At 38.6% G+C, this 24045-nt stretch overlaps 1 protein-coding gene across 4 annotated transcripts in view; it reads left to right on the forward strand.

Moving 5' to 3' along the window:
* The window catches only part of UMAD1 (UBAP1-MVB12-associated (UMA) domain containing 1), an 85054-nt gene that overhangs the window by 48209 nt on the left and 12800 nt on the right, over positions 1 to 24045 (forward strand). For all 4 annotated transcript variants that reach the window (XM_035317104.1, XM_035317107.1, XM_035317106.1 and 1 more), the window contains exon 3: positions 17174 to 17259. In XM_035317104.1, coding sequence (XP_035172995.1) covers positions 17174 to 17259 — 86 coding nt within the window. The remainder of the gene's footprint in view (positions 1 to 17173; positions 17260 to 24045) is intronic.

Below are 24045 nucleotides of genomic sequence, written 5' to 3' on the forward strand. Positions count from 1 at the left end.
ATAATTACTATAATATCTCCTGTGAGTTGTCCTATCACTGAATGTGGCACTTAACAGCATCAGCAGTGATCGGCTGATGAGCAGGATTTTGTGGGTTACTTTTTTGTTTAAAGTTGAGCACTGCTCTTCCTATTTAATAAGTCTGCAAACTTGTTGTAAATAGTTATTAAGGGCATCTCCAGGAACCCGTGGGGTGCGTGTGTGCATGCTTGGGGGAGGGGTTGTTTTTGGTTTTGTTTTTTTAATTCATAGAGGAACACTGACGTAGAAATCAAAAGTCCAGACTAAAAAGAAAACACTTGTTTCCAGAATAGAGGAGACCTTTTTTCTTCTTCGTCTTCTTTTCTTTTCTTTTTTTAAAGTCTTTGACAATTTGGGAGTAGTGTGGTTTGTTTTTATTGTGAAAACTCTCAGGAAGAACAATTCATAGTCGGTGCCATTCTTCCCAGCTGAATGGTGCTCGGTTTGTGAAATGGAGCAGCTGCGGTAGTTTTAGCTTGGCTCACAAAACCATTTGCTTTTTAATCAAGAACTTCAGATTCTGCGGTGGTTGTTCATGATGGAGATGGCCAGCTATGCCCTGTGAGACAGCTGTAGTATAATTGAGACAGACTATGTGAAGCAAATATAAATGCCGAAAGGGTGTCTTAAAAGCAGAATATTCACTAAACTGTAACTGAATTTTTAAAAGGCTGAGAAGCATTTATACAGACAGGAGTTTACTACACGGTGAAACATTTTATGTACAGAAATATTCTTAAATATATTGCATAAAAAAGGGTTTAAGTCTTCAGCATTAGCATGGAATAATAATGCAGGTTTTCGTGACAATGTATATATACATAACTGCACACCAAGAAATGCTCCACTTTTCCAAAAACTTTATTACAAATATAGCTGAGGTCTCTTTCTTAAATTGTCTGGGATGTGTTGTTTATCTGCATGGCAATACTTTAGTACATGTCACACTTTAATACATATGCTTATTTTAACAAATAATGTTGTTTGTATTTTATCAGGTGGAATAGAAGGCTACTGGAGGCACCAAGGGCAGTCATTAATCTTTAGTGGCAGTTACGGCAGTTACACATTTAGAAGAACTTTTTGAAGCAGGTTAAGTGTGGGGAAATAAGTGTTTCATCCCCTATAATGTGAAACCTCAGACTGACAGTTTGTTTTAGAAGGGAATTTTCTTAATAGCAGTTTTTGACTGAAACAAAAATATCTTGTTTCAGATCACAAATCAGAAAGTACTGCCCATGTGAAAGAAAAAAGGAAAAAAAAAAAAAAGAAAAAAAAAAGAAAAGAGAAAAGAAATTAAGTTTTAACATTTTGTAGTAATTCTATAGTCACAGCTAATAAGTAGTTTGAACTTGAAGTGGCCAGTTGTGTGTTTCATGCTGAACTATACATTCCTCATATACGTGACCAGTTTGCTATGGATCTGTGGTTAATTATACAGATCAGAGTGTTTCACTCTTTCCAGACCAGCTATTTCATTCTGTTTGATGCCTTTTACATAACATGTAGCCTAACTTTTTTAAAAATACTATTTCAATTTGTAAAAAGGGACCCCTGAAGATAGCAGTCCTTGTGGCAGATACTATCTTCCTCCTCGATGTCCTCCTTTGTTTTCAAACACTTTGTCCCATTTTATGTTTCCGATGTGTGCAGTCTCTAACCTCTTTGATGCTGACTAATTGGGGGGGGTGGGGAAGACAATGTAAAAGGGTTAATCCGTTACACTGGTATTAATGAGTCAGCTGGATCCCTGCCATTCTCTCTTTTCTGGTTCACTTAGCACCGATTATCACAAATGACACTTAGTTTTGTGGGGAGCAAGCTGGGAGGATGGCAGGTAAAGCAGACCTCAGACAAGAACAGTCTTGGTCTCAGGTTAATACAGGTAAATATATCCATGCCATGTGGGTTGAGATAAGAAAATAATCCTTTTTTCCTGCTGGACCCCTGGGATCACTGGGAGTGTTGGTAGGGCTGGGATATTTTAAGCTTACATGTGGTAGATCGAAAAGTGGTCAGGTTGTGCTCTGAACTCCCTTCTCTGATGTGCTGCTGGAAGCTCTGGCTGTGGGTGTGCTCACCTGGCACCGTGTGTTAGAAGTCAGGTGATGAAAGAAGAAAATCATTATTTGCATAGCTGTGCAACTATTTGCAGGGTCTGCACAACTGAAAGCCCCTGTCTTAAACCCAACATCTGTCGTGACATATTAATACAGTGGTAATGTTTCTATGATCTATCCTGAGCTTTTAATTTATGATTCTGGGAAAGTAGTAAAGAGACGCTAATTCCAAGATGTAGTGTGTTTTCATTACTTTTGATTGCAACTACAACAATAAACTGATTAAAGCAGCAGATGGGGAGAAGGAAGTCATGCTTCTGAGGGCTTTTGTAGTTGTTGCTTTTTACGGTGCTTTTTATTAATTTAGAAGCAAATTCAAGCAAGGCAAACTCCGAATCCCTGTCTTATATGTATACATTGGAAGAAGCTTTGAGTCCAGACAAAGCATCTGCTCCTGTCCCCTGCTGCTTCTGGCTTGGATCTTCCCATGATTAAGGCAGAGATCCATGTTCGCAGGTCATTCTTTCACTGCAGGCATTGTTTTGATGCCTAAAAGGAAGCATATGCGGGGCGGCAGCAATTTGGGATGGACCTCAGGTAGCTAAAGGGGGTGGGGGCATCTCTTGTGCTCTGAAGCATTTTCTTCTCCCCCCAAATCTCTTTATTGGCTCAGGGCTGTAGAAGCATGCTCACATCCCCCATCTGAACTTGCTGTCAGTATAGCAGAGCTTTTCTCCTGATTGCAGCCTTTCAGGAGGGCTGCCTAGATAAGATCTACCATTCATACTGCAGAATGCTGCAGGAATCAGCAGTTAGATCGTTTACAGGAGTGTTTGACTGCAGATTCCTTCATTTGGGAGCAATTCTTCCAACTTTGTCATTGGATGGAGAGACACTTCCCTGCACATGGAGCAGGTGTATAAGTTAGGTGCCTCCTTGTCACCTTTTGAAGAAGTCTGTTAGCAACAGCAGCATGGTCTCCTAACTTGTGTATCTGCTGAGCTGTTCCCTTCCCCAGTAAATGAGCCCCAAAGTGGTCTGTGCATTTGTACACCACACCTACATTTTAGTACACTCAAAACAGGCATGGTCTTCTATCTTCCAAGTTGTCTAGAAGTTGGAGACTGGTTTTGAGGCCTTAGTTCCTATTTAATCTCATTAAGGCAGGACGGTAAAGCAAAGGAATTTTGTCTAATGACAAAAGCTTTAAAGTTAACTACTGTGGGATATCTCAAAGACAAAATCCTTTGTCATCTTCTCTCATGTCTGATCTTACTCATCTTAGAGTTGTTTGGCCAGTATTGGTTTTGAGAGAGAGGATAATCTGGTTTTATCAGCTTGCTGCCACCCAAAATCAAAGGTACTAGTTTACTCCACTTCAGTGGATCTTCCTTTGCCCCCAGCTCCAATGTTTCCTGGGCTTCTTTGTGAACCAGCTCAATTCTCAGAAAAAAAAAGGTGTGAGGATTTATGCTGGGTTAGGTTGCAGCAAGGACAGGTCCTTTGAGGGTGAGGGAAGAAGAGCTCCCTTCCTCAGTGGCAGCAAGCAATTCGATCAGCTCTCCTGGTCTCACTGACTTTATCCAAGCAAAAATTGAAGACGACTGGTCATATTGCACATAGCAATAGCTGCTCTGTTGAGGAAATCTCCCTGTCTTAAGCTAGCTCTGTATAGACCTGGGCTCTGTGTAGACCTGGGCCTCCTGTCAGAGGGCCATGTCCTTCATCCCACTGCAGATTCTGCAGTCTTGCCATTTGATTTTCTGCAATTTTGTGAGCTGTTTCTCTTCTGGATTAGTGTTGTGTTGTCCTAGGAAAGGGAACTGGCTCAGAGGAGTTCAGTGATAGAGCCAGGGAAGGGAAGAGGCAAGACAGAGTGCTGATGAAAAGGGAAGAGTGAATGGAAACACATCCTTGCGCATGGGTGAGCTGCTCGATTACCTCCTAATGTCTCATGGGGCAGTACTATTCAGGTGTCTGCTCATGAGCTGGATCTGCTGACTAAGATGACAGCAAATTCAGCCACCAGAAAGAGTCCTTCTGGATTAGAGAGCTGAACCGAAGCCCTGAGGAACTGGACTAGCCCCCAAATGGATGAGGTCAAAAGCAAGAGCAAACAGCACAAAGCAACGAGGAAGGAAGGGCCTATACACTGTGGCAGCACTGATTTGGCCCAATGGCAACCATGTGTGGTATGTGTCCTGTGGCAACACTTGTGTTTGTAGACTTCTGGGCATGAAGCCTGTGTTCCTCACCTCTTCTTAGAAGGAGACTTGTAATCATTTGTCTTCGAGGCAGATGCCGTGTTCTTTGGCGAAGATAGGAGTGTCATTTTGAGCTCATGGCCCTGGGTTTTATATTTCCCCTTCTATTTTTTGTCACATACCAGGCTGCAAAATGATTGTGGGCAGGTTGTGGCACAATAATTTCAGGTTCCAAATACAGAACGTGCTCCTGAGTAGAGTACATGTAATACAATAACTTCATTATGGAAACTGAATTTGGTCTTGTTTGGGGAAAATCATTAATCTACCATAGCAGCTGCCTATCAGATACAAACGTTCAGGTCTTTGTGACCTAGAAATTCATCTGCTAGTCCTCAACTAGTTGAATAAGATCCCTTTGTGTGGGCTGGGTTAGTTTGCTGGATTGTTTTATATGAAAACAGCACAGTGATAGTGTTGGTCTGTGCTTTTCTCTAAATGAGCACTGAATTCAAAGTTAAGTTGGTTAGGAATATGGCTAAAAATGGGAAAGAATATAGCTATGACTGTTTCGGTCTCAACTTTGCAAAATTCCCCATCTTCAGGGTTCATTTAAGTGCATCCTAAACAGAACTTAGAAAAATTGCACAACCTTACATACATTTTTATCGACATACCAGCAAGAAATAAAGTACTAGACTGGGCTCTTTGACCAAGTAAAATTTCAGATTTTCCATAAAATTATTTTGCCATAATAATTCTTAAAGACAGTATATATAAATCCTGACAGACCTGTCATCCAGACTAATGTTGTTTACTTCAAGAGGTGGCTCCCTGAACACAGCGATTCAGCTTTGCATGATGGGCGTTGACTTGCCTGATTCCCAGGGGCTGCCAACGCAAAAGCTAATGCAAGTTTCTCAAGAGGATAAAGCAAAAGACTAGCTGTGCTGTTGATCACTTGGAAAGAAAAAGGGGAAAACTAAAAATATGTATTTCTCTCATTTCTTACACCCCACTGGTATCAGTAATATGTTCTGAAAAAAAAAAAAAAAAAAAAAGAGCATTTCCTAATATAACAAATTGTTCATTTTTTTCCGTTCTGGTTCAATGGGCTGAGGTGGCTGACAAGACCTCAGTGGGAGTCACCACAAAGACAACTGCAGGAGAAGCGGGGCATTGATGGGACCGGGGGGAGAGGCATGGCTGCTCCTTTTGGCAGCACTGAGATGTGAGCCTGGCTCAGCCACGTGGTGAAAACTCACCCTTGGGTAATAGCGATCATGCTACAGATTGAATGATGCTTCATCAAATAGCAGCCAGACGGGAGTTGCCAGATGTGTGTGGTTTGTTTTTGTAGGGTGGCCTTGGCTGTTTTCGGTGTGTTGGGTTTCGAAATAGATACTCAGTTTTCTTGCAATGACACAATCATTCTGCAGAAAAGTTGCATGTGTTGGGCATACCTGGGAACTTGACACTGAGCAAGTAGGTAAGCTGGAAAAAATTGTACATCAGACTGAATCAGTCTGCCCGTTGGATTTTGGGGAATTTAGGAGCCTTTTTACTGCTGAATTTTGCAAGCTTGACAGCCTGGGACAGCTTCATCTTTGAGCATTAGGATGTTTTCTCAGATCTGGTAGCCCCCGTTAACATCATTGACACATTGCCCTGCATCTCGGGCTCCCATAAGCCTGAAGTTCACTGGCTGCAGAGCATGAAACCCACTGCAGGTCACCCCACCAGGTCCCAAGGGCTGCTGGGGAGGTGCGTGGTTGCTGTGTCAGGAAACCAGAAGTGCTTCTCGTCGAAAACTGCCTGTCTCCCTTTGTGTTCTTGAAGCTGGTGTGATCCTACGTGGGTTCCTTGTTGATGAGTTTGGACAATTGAAATGCTTTGGTTTCAGTTAGAAGATGCTATTTCTTTGCAGAGCTCAGGAAGGGATTAATGTACAGTGTAGGCGTAACTTGGTATATGTGATCGCTGCCATCAGGCGCTTCCACAGCATTAACGGTTGGTGATAAAAGTTAGAGCCGGCTGTGGTCTTTGTTAAGTTTCTCCATGCATGATAAGAATAGAGTACAAAGCCCTGGCATTTTTTAATGAAAAATTGAAACATTGCACATTTTTAAAAGTCATTTCTTCCTCTTTGCTTTGTGGGCAGCATTAATACCACTTTTTTGTGCACATGCAAATGTTTTGACGTTTCATTGAACAACACAAGCAAAAATATTCCAGCTAATGATCTGTTATCATTGTAAACAGATATTTTAACTTTTTTTTTCTTTTATTTTTTTAGACTACATAAACTATGCTTCTCTGTCTCTTCAGAAATTCTTGTTTGTCACTTGGCCCCCCCCCCGCTATTTTTTTAATATCATCTGCCTTACTCTTTGTATGATTTTAAGGAATTCTGCTAAAGCTTTTTTGCTGATGCTTCAAATTTTCCCAAATCTTTGCCATTCTGTGTAACACAGAAATGCAGTTGAGGGCCCAAGCTGTGGTTAGAAAGTTTTTAATGTACTGAATCAAATGTACTAAAAATTTGTGAGTATCTGATGCTATTTATCTTATTGTCTTTAAAACCATGTAGTCTACTGATAATATGGTAAAGTGAACATTTCCATGTTGTTTACATGGAAGTCAAAAGTAAACAAGAAGTTCTATGCCATAGTTTCTTCTACAAAGATGGATTTAAAATAAAGTTCCTAGAAGTACTAAACCTGCTTAAACCACAAAAGTAATCGGAAAATAACACTTTAATCCTACTTAATCCACATTATTGACCTATGTGCTATAAATAAATAAATAAATAAAAATATGCAGTCCTTTAATCATCTGTGTGAAGCTAGTTATTCATGAGAGAAGTCTGATCCAAAGATTAGCTACTGTGCTGTTTTTGCCATTTCTGAGGACAGGTTAAATGGACTGGTGTTTTATTTTGTAAGGAGACTGCCTAGTTGTTAACTGCTCTTGTTAGTTTGCTTTTCAATTTTATATCTCTTTCCTAAGATTGAAGTAAAGCAGATGGTGGTAGCAATACAATGAATCATAGAATCATAGAAGCACAAGGTTGGAAGGGACCTACAAGATCATCTAGTCCAACTGTCTTCCTGTCATCAATACTACCCACTAAGAACATTAATAAAACAAAGAACAAATAAGGAACATTAATGAAATTAATGTTAGAAACTAAAACTAATATTTCAAGAAGTTTTGGAGGCAGAGATGCTTTGCTTGTTTCACTAAATAATGTAATATAATTGCTTTTGGATATAGGTTTTCTTTTTTTCTTTTTTTCTTTTTTTTTTTTTTTTTTTAATATTCAGAACCTCTGTATAACAATTTAAAGTGTATTCATAAACTTGTGTTTGTTACTATGCAAAATCCTAACAGAATTTACACTTCTTTTTGGAGGAAAGCAAAATATGCTGTGCTCTTAAATATTCTGCAAGCATGTGTCTGAAATGCAAAAGCAGCAGTGAATATGGCACTCAGTTTCTCAACAACCTCTTTGGGGGTTGTTTAGTCCTACTCCTCTACAATAGCCATAGCTATTTCCCTGCATTATTTAGGGACTTTTGCTTCTTGCCCTTCCCTTGCCATCATTCGCAGGGACCAACCACAGTAATATTTGCTAGTTGTGCTACCAGCAGGCCAAGAAGAACAGAGAGTGCAGTGGGTTTTTCCTTTAGCAGTGGCATTACTTTTGGTCTCTTTTCACTACCCAGCTGCAGATGATTATATTCTGTAAAAATCTGGTTCTTCTGTATCTGTGCCAGTTTGAACCACATTTGACAATGTTTTCCTGTCTTATCAGGGACAGAAGGTTGGTCATGTAAATCCAATTCCTTAGGAAAGCAGCTTAAATTTACATTTACATCAGGTTTTCTAACATAATTTGCATTTATGTAGCAACTTTCACATGCAAATATGAGACGATCAGCACCAAAATTTTTGTCAGGCAAATCATTTCAATGCATGCTGGCCCTATTGGCATGCAAGTTCAGTGTCTGACTGAACAGGCAAACCACACTGCAGATTTTTAAGTGCTAGGAAAATGCTCTTCTGTCCTGACCAAAGTGGGCTTGAAAGTGCTGTTTTCATTCTTGCTTGAATTGCCTTCAGAAGTGTACCCTGAATACAATAGGGGGGAGCCTTAACTTTACAGTGAAATGAGGATAGTAAAATAATCTTAATTTTATAGCGAAGAGCTGAGTGTTATAATAAATGTTTCTTTCTGAGATACGTTTTATTGGTTAGTTGAACTAGTAGCAAGAAAATGATACTGCTAAATGTTTCTAAAGGAAGCTTGCTCACCAACTGTATACTTTGTAAGCTCTGCTATTTATTTTCTTCAGCGAAGTTTGTTGTTGTTACTGTTTCCCTGTAGCCTTTTGCCACTTATCAGGAACTGAAGAGGTAAAGGCTTTTATTGTTCTGAGTTTAAACTTATCATCCTTCCAATTCAAGTAAGAAAATGCAGGAGGGATTGTGATGATCATGTCTGTCATATCCTCCCCAAAGGTAAAGATGGAGTTAAGCAAGAGACATAGAACAAATAAAGGCAAATAATATTATCTTTACCTCCCTCCCTTGAAAAAGCAAAAAGGATCTGTGAAAAGACTGTAACCATGGGAGAAAGCCTGGCTTTCAAACTGCTGCTGTTTTTGCTGTTGCTGCATACCAGACTTGCCATATAACAAAGTTGGATCATGCTAAGTCACTGGCCAAGAAGCAGGTTTGAGGGTGAGATGAAAAGGAAAGAGATAATGTAAGTCTAAATTTCTCCAAACATACACAATTTTAAGGGACTTTTTGTTTTATTCTTAACCTTAACACAGCCTAGTTATTCTAGGGTGGTTGAGCTGGTCTAGATGACCATGACAGTAAATTCTCAGTGATTATGTAAACAGTAAATCTAAAGAAAGAAGTAATTAATTTATATATGTATATATATATTAAAAATCTTTTAAAAATGTAGATTAGATAGCTTACTTCCCCCGTAAAGTACAATTCATTTGGGCTTGAGGTTATATTTGTTTTGATATGAAGAGGAGGAGGTTTGTTGACAGATAGAGTGAGTGACAGAAAGAATTGAAGATTCTCTAGGAATGTCAAGCACCGCAACCGAATGCATGTGGAGACTGGCTTGTGGCATCTAATCTATGCTTTCCAGGCAGTTTTGTAGATTTATTTATTTATTTATTTTTGTAGGGGCAATGTTCATGAAACATGCTAAAACATAATAGCTATGCCGTGGCTTATCCGTAAAGCAGTATCAGTAGCAGTAACACAGGAAGAGTAGTGAATAGTTGTGAAGTTCTCCCTTAGGCACGGGCAATACGCTGATAACAAAGTAAGAAAGATGTGGCAACATATAGGATAGTGAACTCAAGAATGGGATTTCCAAACAGCAAAACGGATGAGTGAGGTCTGCTGAAAGTGGTGAGGGGATTCAATGTTCTCGTGGGCCACTTAGAAAGGCTGGTAGGAGAGCATAATGGGGAAAGTACTTGTATGGAAGCATAAAACAGAATGGGATTAATCCTTAGCCTTTCTTTTTTGCTCGACATGGAAGTATCGTAAATTTGTTTTGTTTGTTTTAAAAAGGGGGGTAAAAAAAACATCATAAGGAGGAAACATAATACATCGCTGAATGAATTCTACAGCTTTCTTTGAATGTGTCTGTGGGCTGGAGGGAGCAGATAGTAAAGGGATAGATTTAAATGAGAGCTGAGAGGCTAAGGAATCTGCATCTTCGGAGACTTTAAAAATTCATCTGGACAAGGACCTGAGCAACATAGTTTAACTTTGAAGTTAGCTCTGTGCTGAACTGGAGATTGGACTAATGTGACCTCCAGGGATCCCTTCCAACCAAGATTTTGTTGAATATTTAGATTAATCAGTTTTCTCAAACACCTCACCACCCCTAAAAGAAAGTCAGGTAACTGCAGGGAGAAGGAATGTTTTAGTCTCAGTGAAGTGGCTGATGTTGTATTTGGTTTTAAGCTGTAAGGGTCCGTTGTCTTAGGATCCAGGAAAGCTTTGAAAGAAGTCAAACTTTAAGAAGCTGGATATAAATTATAAAAACAAAGCAATAAGAAGCTTTTTGCAAATTTAACAGTATGTAGATCTGTGATACTGAAACTGTACAGGAGATACATGAGAAACTCTTGTAATGTTTTTTCTGTTGCCATCTTCTAAGAGCTTCAGCTTGGAAAAAAAAAGTCTGTTGGGGAGTGTTTGATCTGTGGTCTTGATAGTGGGATGTGGGTTGAGAAGATTGTGACATAATTGTTCAGCAAGATGGAGACTCTGCATTAAGATCATGTACAGAAGGATGGGATACCAAAATGCAACCAGGTGGAAATCTGAAGTTGCACTGCTATAATCTTGGGTGGCATGTGCAGAGGTTTGATTTGCTGTTCCTCTTTTAGTTTCATAGGACCTTTTAGTTTCATGTCTGCAAATGCAAGAACATTTAGGATAATGTTTACCTTGTTACGTTTTCCCCCTTCCCTTTTTACAAGTTTGAAAAAATCAGTCTTTCTGGGTCCTCACACTGCAAAGTTTTTACACATTTTCTCATGGTTCATCAGAATAACTAGGGTAGATACTGGTAAGTTTTACTACTGATAAAAGGTTCATTTATAGGACCCCGTAATATCCAGCTGTAAAAGCACTGTTAAAATTCCGCATAGGGCTGCCAAAACCTTAGTGTGGGCCTGCTTAGACTAACACAGACCTGTGCTTTAGCATGGGCTTACTCAGACTTCCTTCTCTTTTACCCATATGCAGCATAAACTCTTAAACTTTTGTTTTGTTGAAAATTGCAGATGTGGAGATTCTTTCTGCTGATATATTGGATTTTTAGGAGGTATTATTAACTTGTTGAAATGAAACTGCTGTTAATATGAAACCAGGATGAGGTGACCTGAAACTAGGATGACCTCATTGTTTTGCCAACCATACATAGAAGCGAACAAGAGTTAATGTATAGGTTGTACAGCGCTAATGCTATACAAAATGGTAGTCCTACTTTAAGAAAAGAGAACCACCCATCCATCTATGTCCTATTTCATGCATTGAAGAGGACAGCACCTGGTCAGTGCCTTATTTGATTCAGGTGAATCAGCGAGTGTTTGTAACACTCACTAGAGTTACTAGAATAACTAGTGTTTGTAACAGTAATCTGTAACAGCAAATACCAAATCAAAAATTTTTCCACTTTGCTATATTTGTATACAATACGTACTCATTAGCAAAGATTTCCAAAGTTCTGGATACTGCCAGCTGTGTTCCCTGGAACCACCTCATTACAGTCCACAGCTCATTCATTGGGCGAGTGGTGCCTGGAGAACTTACATATGGAAATATATATATGGAAAACATCTTTGACTGATGTTCTGTAGTGGCAGCTCTGCACTCTTCTTTGGTGCTAAATGTGGCTATGAACTCTTCTTAAAAGGAACCATGGCTGTTGAGACAAGGTTTGAGGATGGAAATGACAGTGAGGAGAACAGCAGAAACTTGGCATCCATTGCTGATTGCTCATGTGTTGTGTGCACAGAGAAAGAAGAAGAGGAACTTTTTACTAAAAAAGCTTGGATCTAGAAACCAATGGAAGCTGAAGTCGCCGGAAGCTGCTAAATGAGGCTGAGAGAAGAGCAGGACTGAAAAGCGATACTATCAAACCACACTTCTGCACACAAGTGAGATTGTAGGCAGACCTGAGAGTCAGATGATTGGAGGGGAGAGGGAACTTCACTACTTCCTAAACACCCCCCTAGATTGATAGTGTTATCATCTGTTGATGAACTGAAGTTTGAAGTTCTATTATTGACTTAAAATTGGTGTGTCTGGTCTTCCTTCCTTATCTGAGGGAAGGAGGGGAAGATTTATGAGTAGGAAAGAGGGTTAAGAAACAGCATTAAAACCTTTATATTTCCATAAGATCAGCTTCCCCCATTTTCAGATCCTACTAATCCTTTCTTAGAACTGTTTGCCTTTTTGTTTCTAAGCATAAGCCAGAATACTAGAATCCTGCCATTTTTAGGTAGGATAGAAAATGTACTGACAGGCAAGAAATAGTTAAGCAACTAACTAAAGTATAATGGAAAATAACAGTCTTCCTTTTGAAGCTGAATATGATGTGGAAGTTTGTGTATTTGATATCTAGTTACTGCTTGCTGTGCTGCACATGGTTCACTTTCTCACAGGATTCTTGCACAGAGCAGGACAAATGGCAGACCAAGTTACAGAGAACTTTAACATGTATTTACAATTCTTTTTCGTTTTCTGAGTTGAGGGTAGGATAGACTTTTAAATGCTGTCTGTTGATCAAGAGACTACACAGCTTGAGGATGACAAAATGCTGGAAGAGGAAAGAGTATAAATAGAAACCCCACTTCCTTGTTGAGTAGAAGCCAAACTTGTGGTTGAACCTTTGTATACAAGAGTTTGCTAAGGTCCAGATAGGAAGGTAAATGCTGATTTTTGAAGATGCCAAAAAATCTGAGAGGGGACAGGGGGACATACAGAGTACATGCTGTAGACTAGGCTGTGTGTTTCTTTCCTGGGCAGTACCTGTCTGCAGGTCATGGAAAAAGAAGGTACCAGTGAAAATTGGGGAGGGTTGGTGCAAATCCAGCACCAGCTCAGAGGAAGGAAAAACCTGTCTCTGACCTTGGAGTGCAACATCATTCATTTGGACCTGCAAGAGGCTTCATGTAGGTTAAAAACAAGACTGAGGACTTGAAGTACGTCCTCATCTGGATAGCAGGATAAATGTCTACTGCTCTCCTTTCAAACATGAAAATATATTTCCATTGATAAGTAAAGAAATATTTTACAGGAATGAGCATGACTTTTTTCCTGATAAATTCTCCCAGTGATGTCCTGCGTGTCATGGATTATGCGGCTGATGTTTGAACCATATTACACTGCACACAGCATCCCTTCGTTTCTAATTCTTATGTTCTCTGAGTAGTATATGACATTTTAGGTACATGACTTCATTTTTTAATAGGAGTTTTATGACTAAAACTTTGCATAATGCTTTTAAACCAAGGGATATGTGAGCCAGGAATCTAATTGTCTTGTAAAATGAATCATTTTGCCTGTTATCTCTTAATTAAAATACAGCTTTAAACTTGCTCTAGTTCAAACAAATTAATTCAAGAAATATTATAGCCTATATTTATACAGGAGGTTAGGCAGGATGATTACAGTGGTCCCTCTGGCCCTGTGAACAGATTTGCTATTCAGTTCTGATGAAAGACTGGACGGGGGGGTCGGAGGTGCGCTGGTAGCCCTGCCGACTAATGTTATGTGCTCTTGATTTTTCCAGAGCCAGATTTCGGTTGCTTAGTTTGGCAAAATTATAATTACATACCTATTTAAATCAGAATTTAGTATGTTTTTTTTTTTTTTTTTTTTTTTTTGTTTGTTTGTTTGTTTTTTGTTTTTTTCAGTCAAAAACTGCAAACCTGGGCGTGTAAGGTGCACAAAAGACCCCATCTTAGTTCCTGCTCCCAAAGGTCTGCTCTCAGGGGCTGTGTGTCTGATCAACATTCACCGTTATCTGCCTTCCTAACATCTAGATACACAAGGAAAGAAGGTTGTAGGGCTGCAGCAGAGAAGAGGAAAACCAGATCAGAGGGGGAAGCATTTGAGAGGCAGAGACTGAAGAGGGAAGAGAAACTTTGACTTGCAGCGAAGGAAGAGATTAGAAGTGAGGTCAATAGGAAACCAAAGCAAGCTGAACAAAAAAAAATGGGTTATTGGTTATAGCAAGCATGATAGGCTGGAAACTGTTAGACCTGGGAGAGGCTGGGGCTGGGGAGGTATGTGAAAGTCAGTTCATCACTTGGGCTAGTAGAAATAAGAGTGATAATAAGGTTAATTAATCTGTTTGGATATTTGAGAAAGGAAGCTGTCAAAGAAGTACACCAAAAATAGTATTTTTCCTCTAGAAAACTATTCTATCCTAGTGGATGTCTTAGGTAGCTAAAATAATTCCATTAAGTCAAATAATACTAACCTCTGTGAAGATTCATGGGTTATCTTTGCAGGACCATATACCCGAAAATCTGGGAACATGTTGAGGTTTTCTCATTTGCACTTTTTTGTTAACAAGGAGATCTGCATTACCGTTCAGTTTACAAAGTCAATCCAAGTTGTGAAACACCAGATACCATGTTCTTCCCACCTATGGGAGTTGGATGTCAAAGTTCTAAGTCAAGAAAATGTTTAATTTCTCTCCCAATGAGCTGTTCTTATTCCTCTTTTCCTGTGAACGTTTTTACATTTTTGACCTTTTGGTCCTGATTTCAAGCAATGATTCCTTTTCATCTTAAGGAAAACCAATCATAAGAAAAAAAAAAAAAAAAAAAAGTATATTCTGGATAGCACCAACACACATCAATTAGATCTTTTGTTTCTTCAAATATAAAAACTTCCAAGTGCTTTTTCAGGAACAGTATGTAAGGATGAGGAGGAAGAAGTTGATTAACGTGTTTCTTAGATCTCCAGTGTAACTCTTTCAGTATGTTTCTGCATACTCCCAACTTTACCCAGTATGAGTCCTCTCGTTGATTTCTGTTAGCTGTCGCTTTTCTACGGACAGGCTACCTGGCTTGTCCCTTACACACTTGCTTAGCCTTTGTCCAGCCTGCTGCAGTCTGCTTGCATCTTCACAAGTCTCCGTGCAGCCAGCATTTGCCTGTTCCCTTGACAAATCATGATCTCAGGGAGGGGTATCCTGTGTTTTTCCTCCTGCATCTTTCATAGAGCACAGGACTGGGAGGGAATACAAAAGGTCATTCATCCTCCTTGTCTTGGCAGGGCTGAAGTCATTCGTAACAGATGTTTCTTCAGCCTCTCTCCACAGCCCTTTAGAGGGGGACGTTCCACTGCTTCCTGAAGCAGTTGATCCAAGTGCTCAACCAGCCTCACTTCTGGAGAAGCTGATCTAGCCTCAATTTGCTACGATTTCAACTTGGTTGCACTCTCATTCACAGCAAATGTACCAAAAATATGTTTTATTCTCCTCTTCATACATCTGCCAACTATTTTCATGCCTCTCCAAGTTTTTGCAATATTTCATTGCAGATGGCGTTTACAAGACCTCTGATAATTTTTCTTTGCAGACCTCTACTTCAGTACATGTGTAAGCTAATCGGTTGACATGATCTATTTTCATGGCGGTTACTTATATCATAATCTTATAGGTACTTACACATTTTCACAGTATCATGAGGAAGATGATCAGACTCCCCTTCTCCTGTGTTCTCTTCCCACTTTTTTCGCACTTCTCCCCTCCCCTCACACACTTATCTTTGTTTTAAAGAGATGATATGAATGCAAGTACTTTGGGGTATTTTATGTAGAGAACTACAGGCTAACTGAGAAGCATTTTTCAACTCCAGGAAGGTTCTAGAAAAGCGTAGACACTAGGGGAGTTAGTAAGCACTAATGACATATAACACATTCTCTTGATGCTCCTGACGCTGTTAGGAATTATCCTAGAGTATTAAAAACATACCCGATGACTAAACACTACTGCTAGATTTCATAAGGTACTTTTCCAAATATTGCAGTGTACCCAGGGGTCTGACCGTGGGTCCTTGGGGGTAGGTGACAGCTTGGTGCAAGCACGCGCAGACCGGGATGCCACCAGCTTCCAGGCTGACTGGGCATGGGCAGAAGCTGGCTGCTGTTTACGGTGGCCTCTGCCAGGTGCACCGCTTCTAACCAAACCTCTGGAGAAAATGGCACAGGAAAGCTAAAAACACAGGCTTAGCAAAGGAGTTAAGCTAAAGTAACTTGAACCCTTTCATTTAGAACTGTGGCGGCAGGACTTTTTGAGAAGACAGGCTTCCAAAATAATCCATTACAGAAAGCACCATCAGTTCAAATAAAAATAAAACCAGAATGACACAACTGAATCTTTTTTCATCTTTCTAAGTTGTCTCCTCTTACCAACTATTTGCTGAGTTGCACTAACAGCATAAAGAGATAATCCACAAGATTTTTACAGTTTCTTGTACGACATCCCACAGTCAAAGACGATTACAGAAATGAGTTAGGTAGATTTTTTTTTGCCATATCTAAGAAATGCTGCTTTTTTGTTTTACTGCCTTTGCATTTTTAATAAAATTACTGATATAACTTCTCTCTCTAAAATAAATACTCTGTCTCTAGTTTACTGCTGTGATCTGCCCATCTTAGATTGGTACCAGCTGCAGTTTTTGGGACGAACTGCATCATGTCTCATCTGTAAAATCCTAGAAGGAGGTAGCCACGTCCATGCAATGGGGTGAAGTTTATGTCCAGCCTGCCCAGTAGTCATTTTACCTGTATGGCCAAAACCAGGGAATTTCTCTGTGTATGCTGCATCTGAGTTTTGACACTCATGCACAGATATCTCCTGTACAGTAACTAGGTTGTAAATGAGGATGAATAACCATGCACATGTCCTCCTAGCTTGACTTGGAGGGACGTGACTGATGCTTGTACCAGGTATGGCCTTTGCACCATTATATCTCCTTTGCTTGGCACTTTGCCATTATTAGAATTTAATGGTCAATCCTAAGTGTTCAAAAATAGGGGCCCCCTTTTTTATTATTACTTTTTTCTTTCTTTTTCTTTGTTTCTCTGTATTTTTCACTTTAACTAATTGAGACATTTACTCCCGATTTTCACAGACCACTACTTAGTGTTTTTTTTTCTCGTGTTCAAAGCTGTAAAATATAAATGTGGCAACAGAGTTCTCCCTTTCCCAAGGAACTGTACTATTTGATTTTAGGGAAACTCAAGATCTTTTCTTATTCCATATAACACATGAAGGATTTCAGTGATTTAATAGGTATTTTCTTTCTTTGCTAGGTGAGACAGCTGATGATCAAAACAGAGAGTCAAAGGACAAAACTTCATTTCCAGAGACCAGACCAACCTACAGCCAACCTTCACAGGTAGGAAATTATGTCTTTACTCATGCATGCTGAAACTTTGATAGCAGATCATTTGAGAAGTATGAATGTCCTGCAGGAGAAGGTCTCAATACATTCCCATCCTCTGCAGACTAAGTGCCTACTCAGCCTTTCTTGCCATCTATCATAAAAGCAGCATTACTGGTAATTAGATGACAACATTGTCAAGGCCACCAATATTGATTGGAAAAAGAAACAGTAAGAAGGGAAGGCTGGGCTGTGTGCTATTGCTGTTTATCTTATTTTTATACTTGAGATTTGCAAGCATGAAACTGTAGCTAGAGTGTTAATGAATTGCATACAAGTATTAGTGTAGTGAGCAGTGATGGAAAATGTCAAACGTTTACATAAGTTATTTATTTCCCCAGTTACCGCTACACGTTATGTGTTGCAAATGTGTGAGTATAATAGACTGTCTTTATTGTGTATTTGTTTTCCATTTCAGTACTGTGTGGCTGTAAATCTGGACTTCTTTTTCGTCATCTGGTTTATTTAATATTTAATCTGTGTATGCCAAAGAGGGCTTTCCGGAAGATTTTTGCATATGGTGTACATGTATTTTTCTTCTCCAATTCCTCTGAAAATGTTTTTGCAATGAGTATGAGCCTGTTTTCCATTGCTGTATAGTCCTAGATATGTGCAAGATAACTATAAAACATTTTGTTTATATTTTTATGCTTTTGAGGTTCCTTTTTCCTTTTTTTTTTTTTTTTTTTTTTGTTTCTTAACCCATTCTTTATCTCTCTCTCTCTTATGTGTAACCTTGTAACTAACTCTGTCTCTCTCTCTCTCTCTCTCTCTTCTCAATGACATTGTACTATATATTATTGCTAAGTCGCTTGGTATATCAGAGATGTGTGCATTGATGTTGCACATCCAAGAACGCTCAATGTGTGTGTGGGTGTGTTCTAGAGTTCTATTTTTTAATTGTAAATTGAAAACCGGTCCTGATACAGAAATCTTTCATTCATCAAAACTTTAGTCTGCTTTCTGTATCTATGCACATTTGAGCAAGGTGTTTTGCCACTGAAGTCCTGCAATTCTGAGGCACTAAAATGCATTGGTATTGTTACTACACAAACATGGTTTCCCTTAATGTGGTGTTGCTAGGTATGCTGAACTGCTGGTTATTATAGCATCCATGGTTTGTTCACTTCTGTGGGGATTCCGAAAAATAGCAACTTGTATAATATTATGGATTTTAAGTGTTTATGAGTTAGAGAAAAGAAGCAATTTTCAAAATAAACTATCAGATATTACCATGAAAATATATATTTATTTTAATGTTTATATTGAAGGACTTGGATGTCACAAAAATGTTTGCACAAATTGACAACATCAACTAAATTAAGATACATTTTAATTCCAGTCTCTGGATTTGGGTGTTTGGACTTCACATGTACTCAGAGGAGTTCTCAGTTTCTCAAATTAAATGTAGTAACTGAGGATCATCATATGAAATGGATAATTTGGGATATTAGGAAAGCAATATTTCCATTTGCAGTAATAAGTATGATTTTATAAATTTGTGGCAGAAATCTACCAATTTAGCGAAACTGGAAAAACATTGTATTACTTACTCAATATGTCGTTGAGACATAGAACATTAATTGAAATAATAAGCTTGTTAGCATTAGAACAAAAATACTTCATAAACACGGTGCAGTATGTTAAAAGATATTTGTTCTACTGCAAAGTAGTACCAGATATTTGTCATGCATAGTTGAACAGAAAAGTGTTTAGTTCTTCAACTGAATCTTTCAGTTTCTGGAAACTTGCTTTTGTTTTTAAATATTACCTATTTGACATCTTAATAGATGTCAACTTTGTGGAAGATGAACAAGTGCTTTTAGAAATGTGATTTAAAGAATAAAGTAATACTTTGTTCATGGGTCACTTCCTTAGTCAAAAGGGAAATGAAGCTGAGGTTGATTCTTGAACAAAATGTTTTCTTGAGTATTTTTTGTAGCTGTCATCATCTTTGGAATTTCCCTCTTACTTAGGTACTACTGGAGTTGTTTTCTGTACAATTATTGAATTCTCCAATACATATTTCTGTATAGTATTGCTTACTTTACGTAAACTACTGCAGAAATAAAAGATTGGAACAAGACCATCTCGCTACAGCTAGCAACATTTACCAGAACCTCCCATAAAAATTGCAGTACCAGCAGTCTGCATTGTTTTACGAGGTTTTCGCATTGCATGTAGTGCTGTCAGAGGAACTGCAGATATTTAGAAACTTGTTGGAGGAAAGGTGTTTTCAGCTTTAGTCTGCAAGTTTATCCTTCTGCTGCAAGGGGTGGGAACAGAAGCTCCTGCTTTGAACAGTCCCCATGTGGAGCATCCTCTCCATCGCCAGCGAGTAGACAGAGGCTTGGGAGGGTCATCTCCTGATGCCAGGTTTGTCCTAGGGAGACTGGTCGTCCTGCAGGGTAATGAGTGCTCTGGGCCTAATCAAGCATGTGCAATCCCACTGAAGTTGCTTCAGGCTCATGAACTAAAAGTTAGACATGCATTTAAGTGCTTTTCTGGACTGGGGCCAAAATGCTTAGCACTCTGCAGGACCGAGAAATTAGTCTCTTTGTGACTATGAAATGCAAAGCTAATTTTAACAGTGCAACACCATTGTAATAGAAACAGATATTATGGTCTTATTTTTTTCATGCTTGTGGGTTTTCCATTATTATAGTACAATTTCCAGATAATTCAATCTTTATCTGCTTTCATTGGGAATTTGAGCTTATAGAAAGTAACCAAATGGAAAGGTTAGTTTTGATATAAGAGTGCTGGAAACTCCAGTAATGTGGTGGGTTATTTTTGATAATGAGCTATTCCATTGGTAAAGCAAATTAGCACAACCATGTTTTTTTTGCCCTACTGTGAAAGCAATTATGTAGCATATCTATTAGGAGACATAAAAAATATTTTTGACAGATGGTATGGCTGTGAGTTAGGATTTATGAAGATTATTGTATATCTGGTGTCCAGGGCACCTGGGATTATTAAATTGATGCAAGAAAGGAAAAAAAAAATCTGATAATAGCAGAAGTGTTTTGCATCCCCATAGTGTCACCTTAAGAAGCAGCTTGTTTTTATTTGATATTGCACTTCTTGATAATCTGACACGCGCTCCTTAGCCAACAGATGTCAGCAGATTTAATGGGTGGAAACTGTACCAGTAATTGTATTAAAATAAACTACAAAAAATGAGAACCACATTTAGACTGTAAATTAAAGTTTTCCTCTTACTGTGTGTTGTTTTTTGGTTTTCTTTATAGTCCTATTTCTCCCTCAAATACTTAATTGCTATTGCCTTCTATCTAAGGAGCTTGTTACATGTTTTCTAGGGCAAGAGAGAATCCTCCAAGGGACTGCTTAATCCATAATTATCTAATTTATATGTTGCTGTTATAGCCACTCTTAATTATATACCTTGCTGTTATACTTATCATTGTAGGACATAGCTTTTGTTACGAATTGCAGTTGTTGTGTTATAGTTCTTGTGACCTTTCTTTGCATAATTTGATACTACAAACTGAGAAGTAGCAGATAGAATGACCACGTTGCCTGACCTAAATTTAAAATTATCTATGGCTTTCTCCATATAGATACTACTGTGCACTATTTTGGCTGAGTATTCAAATAAATGAGAAAAAATATTTTTATACCAGAATGTGAAGAAAATATCCTCATTAACTTGATCCTTTTTAAAGCTCTGCTGTTTAAGAATTTTGAATCGATGTAAATAACAGCTTATTTCATGTTTCTTTGGGGGCCATACTTTTCAACTGGGAAGACAGAAATATTATAAGATATAAAATACCAAGGAAAACATTGTGCAAGTTGTGAGTGCGCAGTATAAAAGTGAAGAAAAAGAAAGAATTTATTGTTACTTTTAATCTTCTACAGAAATTAGTAAGTACTGCTGACGCTGATAGACTTTTAAGATCTCCTTTAAGGCAGATCACCTGGCAATCATCTGATATACTTCCAGCACATGAATAACACTAATGCTGCCTTGTTTTCTTTTAAAAATATATAGATAATTACACGTATGTATATGTATATTAATTAATCAGTTCTTCCAGACTTATTATCGTCCACTGTTTACTAAAGCTTCGCTCTCATGAATATTTTTACAAGGTACCAGAGAAAGAGATGCCAACTCTTAGGTTATGGTTCAGAAGATTCCAGATTTAAAAATTCAAGAAGGATGTTCTGGGCTAGATTTGCTGCATCATTTCAAATACCCTCCTTTTGCTTTAGAGTGGGTGGCTGATATTTCAAAATTATCAGCCAACGTTTGTAATTAGTTTGCTCCTTTTTGACAAAGGTTTATGTTTATAGAAAATGTAACAGCTTAGATTAGCAGATTAGGGTTTTTTGTTTCGTTTCTTTTTCTTTTCTTTCTATTTTTTTAAAGCCCTCTTAAGCTAGGATTCTAGTTGTGGCCTGGTTGGATTAATTGCTTGTCATATGTCATATTAACTACAAGTACTTCTTCACCTATAAAGCCCTTAAAGCATGTTGCTCCATATTTTCTCTCTTCTTAATTGGGTATGTAAGCAGTAATCACTTAATGAAATTATCCACTCTTAGAAGGGACTGGAATAAGACTGTCTGCATCAGGTCATCAAGCACGTACTTTTCGCTGAATGCTAGTACCTTCAGAAGAAGGTCTTATGTTTTATCCAAATGTTACGTAGGATTATAAGCTACAGGAAGTGATGTTTTTACGTTACTTTTAAAGAAGGATTAATAGTTTTCAGTATTGGTGGTTGCAGTGGACACCTTCTTTCTTAGCTCTCTGCCTCCTTTGCATGTAGCTGGCAGTTCTTTGGGGGACCTGCATTTACCACACAGCCTTAGGCACAGACGAAGAGTGCCTACAAAGCAGAGCTGCCGTATAATAAGAAGGTTGTGGTATATGGTTTTGACCTTACTGAGAAAGAAGGTAAATAACCCAGTCAGCTAAAAGCCAGCAATTACATTGTAATATATATTTACTTCATAGAGCTTAATTACATCGTTCCGTTCATATTGCTACCTGTTTGATAATTGCTCAAAATACATAAGAGGTCTTAGGAGGACCAAGGAAGATCTCCCAAATTTGCTGACCAGTGGACTTCTTCCTGCCCTCCACAGTTGGGCACCTTGGGATGTGTGGGTATGTACGTATATTATGTATACATACATGCACGTGTAAAATGTAAGCAACATAATCATCCATAAGAAAGTCTGCTTATACACATCACAAACGATAAGTTACTGTCTCACAAAAAATACTGTATGAACCCATATTCAGGTGATCTATTGACCTAGAGTCAACCAGTGAGACCTGGGCTTGTCTTATAAGAGTACCACCTTGTAGGTGTGATTTTTTTTTTTTTCAATTCTGAAGTGAATAGTTAGACTCATTATCTGTGTAATGTGATATACAGTTGGGGTTCAGATACTTAGCAATCATAGTAACATCAAGAATGCTATGTCAATGGTCTTTTTTTAAGGGAAGTATTACATTTTAGATATAGGGAACTGGAGTGGGAATGGAGAGATGTGAATTAACGTGGTTGCCACCAACTTCCTCTCTGAATTCATCAAAACCAGTTCATTTTCAAAAAAACAATGCAGCTTTCTTACAAAGCATTTTCTTACAGCAGTTTGCAAATTAACTGCTACTTGTACTGTCATCCCTTTGTTTAACTTCTGTTGAGATTTCATTATGACAAGAACTGAGGATGCTTAACATTCTTTTAAGGGGCTTGAATGTCCTGCCTGGTTAGCAAATACTTGTAAGCAGAAGCCAAGGACCAGCAGAGGCATTTGGGACATCCCTGTCTCCCACTGCCGTGCTCGGAGAGCGCAGAGCCGCTGCTGTGGTTGGTCTGTACCACTGGGGAGGTTTGCACAACACCAGACAAAACCACCTCCTGTAGGGAAAAAGTGGCCCACAAGCATGATATATTTTCATTGTTTACTGCCTACAGATAGCAAAGTTTATACCCACATGTAGAAGTTATAAAATAGCAAAATTGGCCTGATTGGCAGCCTCTTCAGTTTGAGAGCTAGGCTTTAGTAGAGGCACGTGTACTCCAAATAATGACCAAGGCACGTGTATCCAGAAGCACAATTCGCATATCTCGCTATTTAGTTCGCACAGAGACTCACTGTTTGCTTAATGAAATGCCGTGCTTATTCAGTTAACACTGGCTGGTTATTTGTAGTAGGAGATGCTCAAATTAGGTGCCCAGATGTTTCCACTCACATTTTTTAGCCTTTGTCTAATTTTGGAATCTTCTGACTAAGTTAATCCCTAGATAAAACTACTGATTATCCTGATCTCTTGCCCAAACACATGTGGTTGGACTAAAAGCCAGTAAGGCTGGTTCACTTTGCTGCTGTCAACACATTGATCGGTCAGTCATCCTGCCTCTGGGAGTAACCCTTCTGGGCTTTCAAAATATTAAAATTGATCTAAAATACAATGTAGATCATACATCATTTGATGAGACAGCATGCTGATATAGCCTGATGGTACAGTGATATTTACAACATGGTGCATTAGTGTAAAATGATGGCTAAAAGACCACGGTATAGGGCAGCTTATTAATAATTACTCTAAACACCACGTCAGGAAAGTAACAGTGTTCTTAGGTTAGTTTCACTGCCACTGTCAGGAAAACAAAACAAAACCAAACAACAGCAACAACAACAACAAAAAAACCAGCAGTGGCCAGTCCATTTTAATTGAAAGAAAAAAAAAAA

This window comes from Oxyura jamaicensis, chromosome 2 (assembly GCF_011077185.1).
Source record: "Oxyura jamaicensis isolate SHBP4307 breed ruddy duck chromosome 2, BPBGC_Ojam_1.0, whole genome shotgun sequence".
NCBI lineage: Eukaryota > Metazoa > Chordata > Aves > Anseriformes > Anatidae > Oxyura > Oxyura jamaicensis.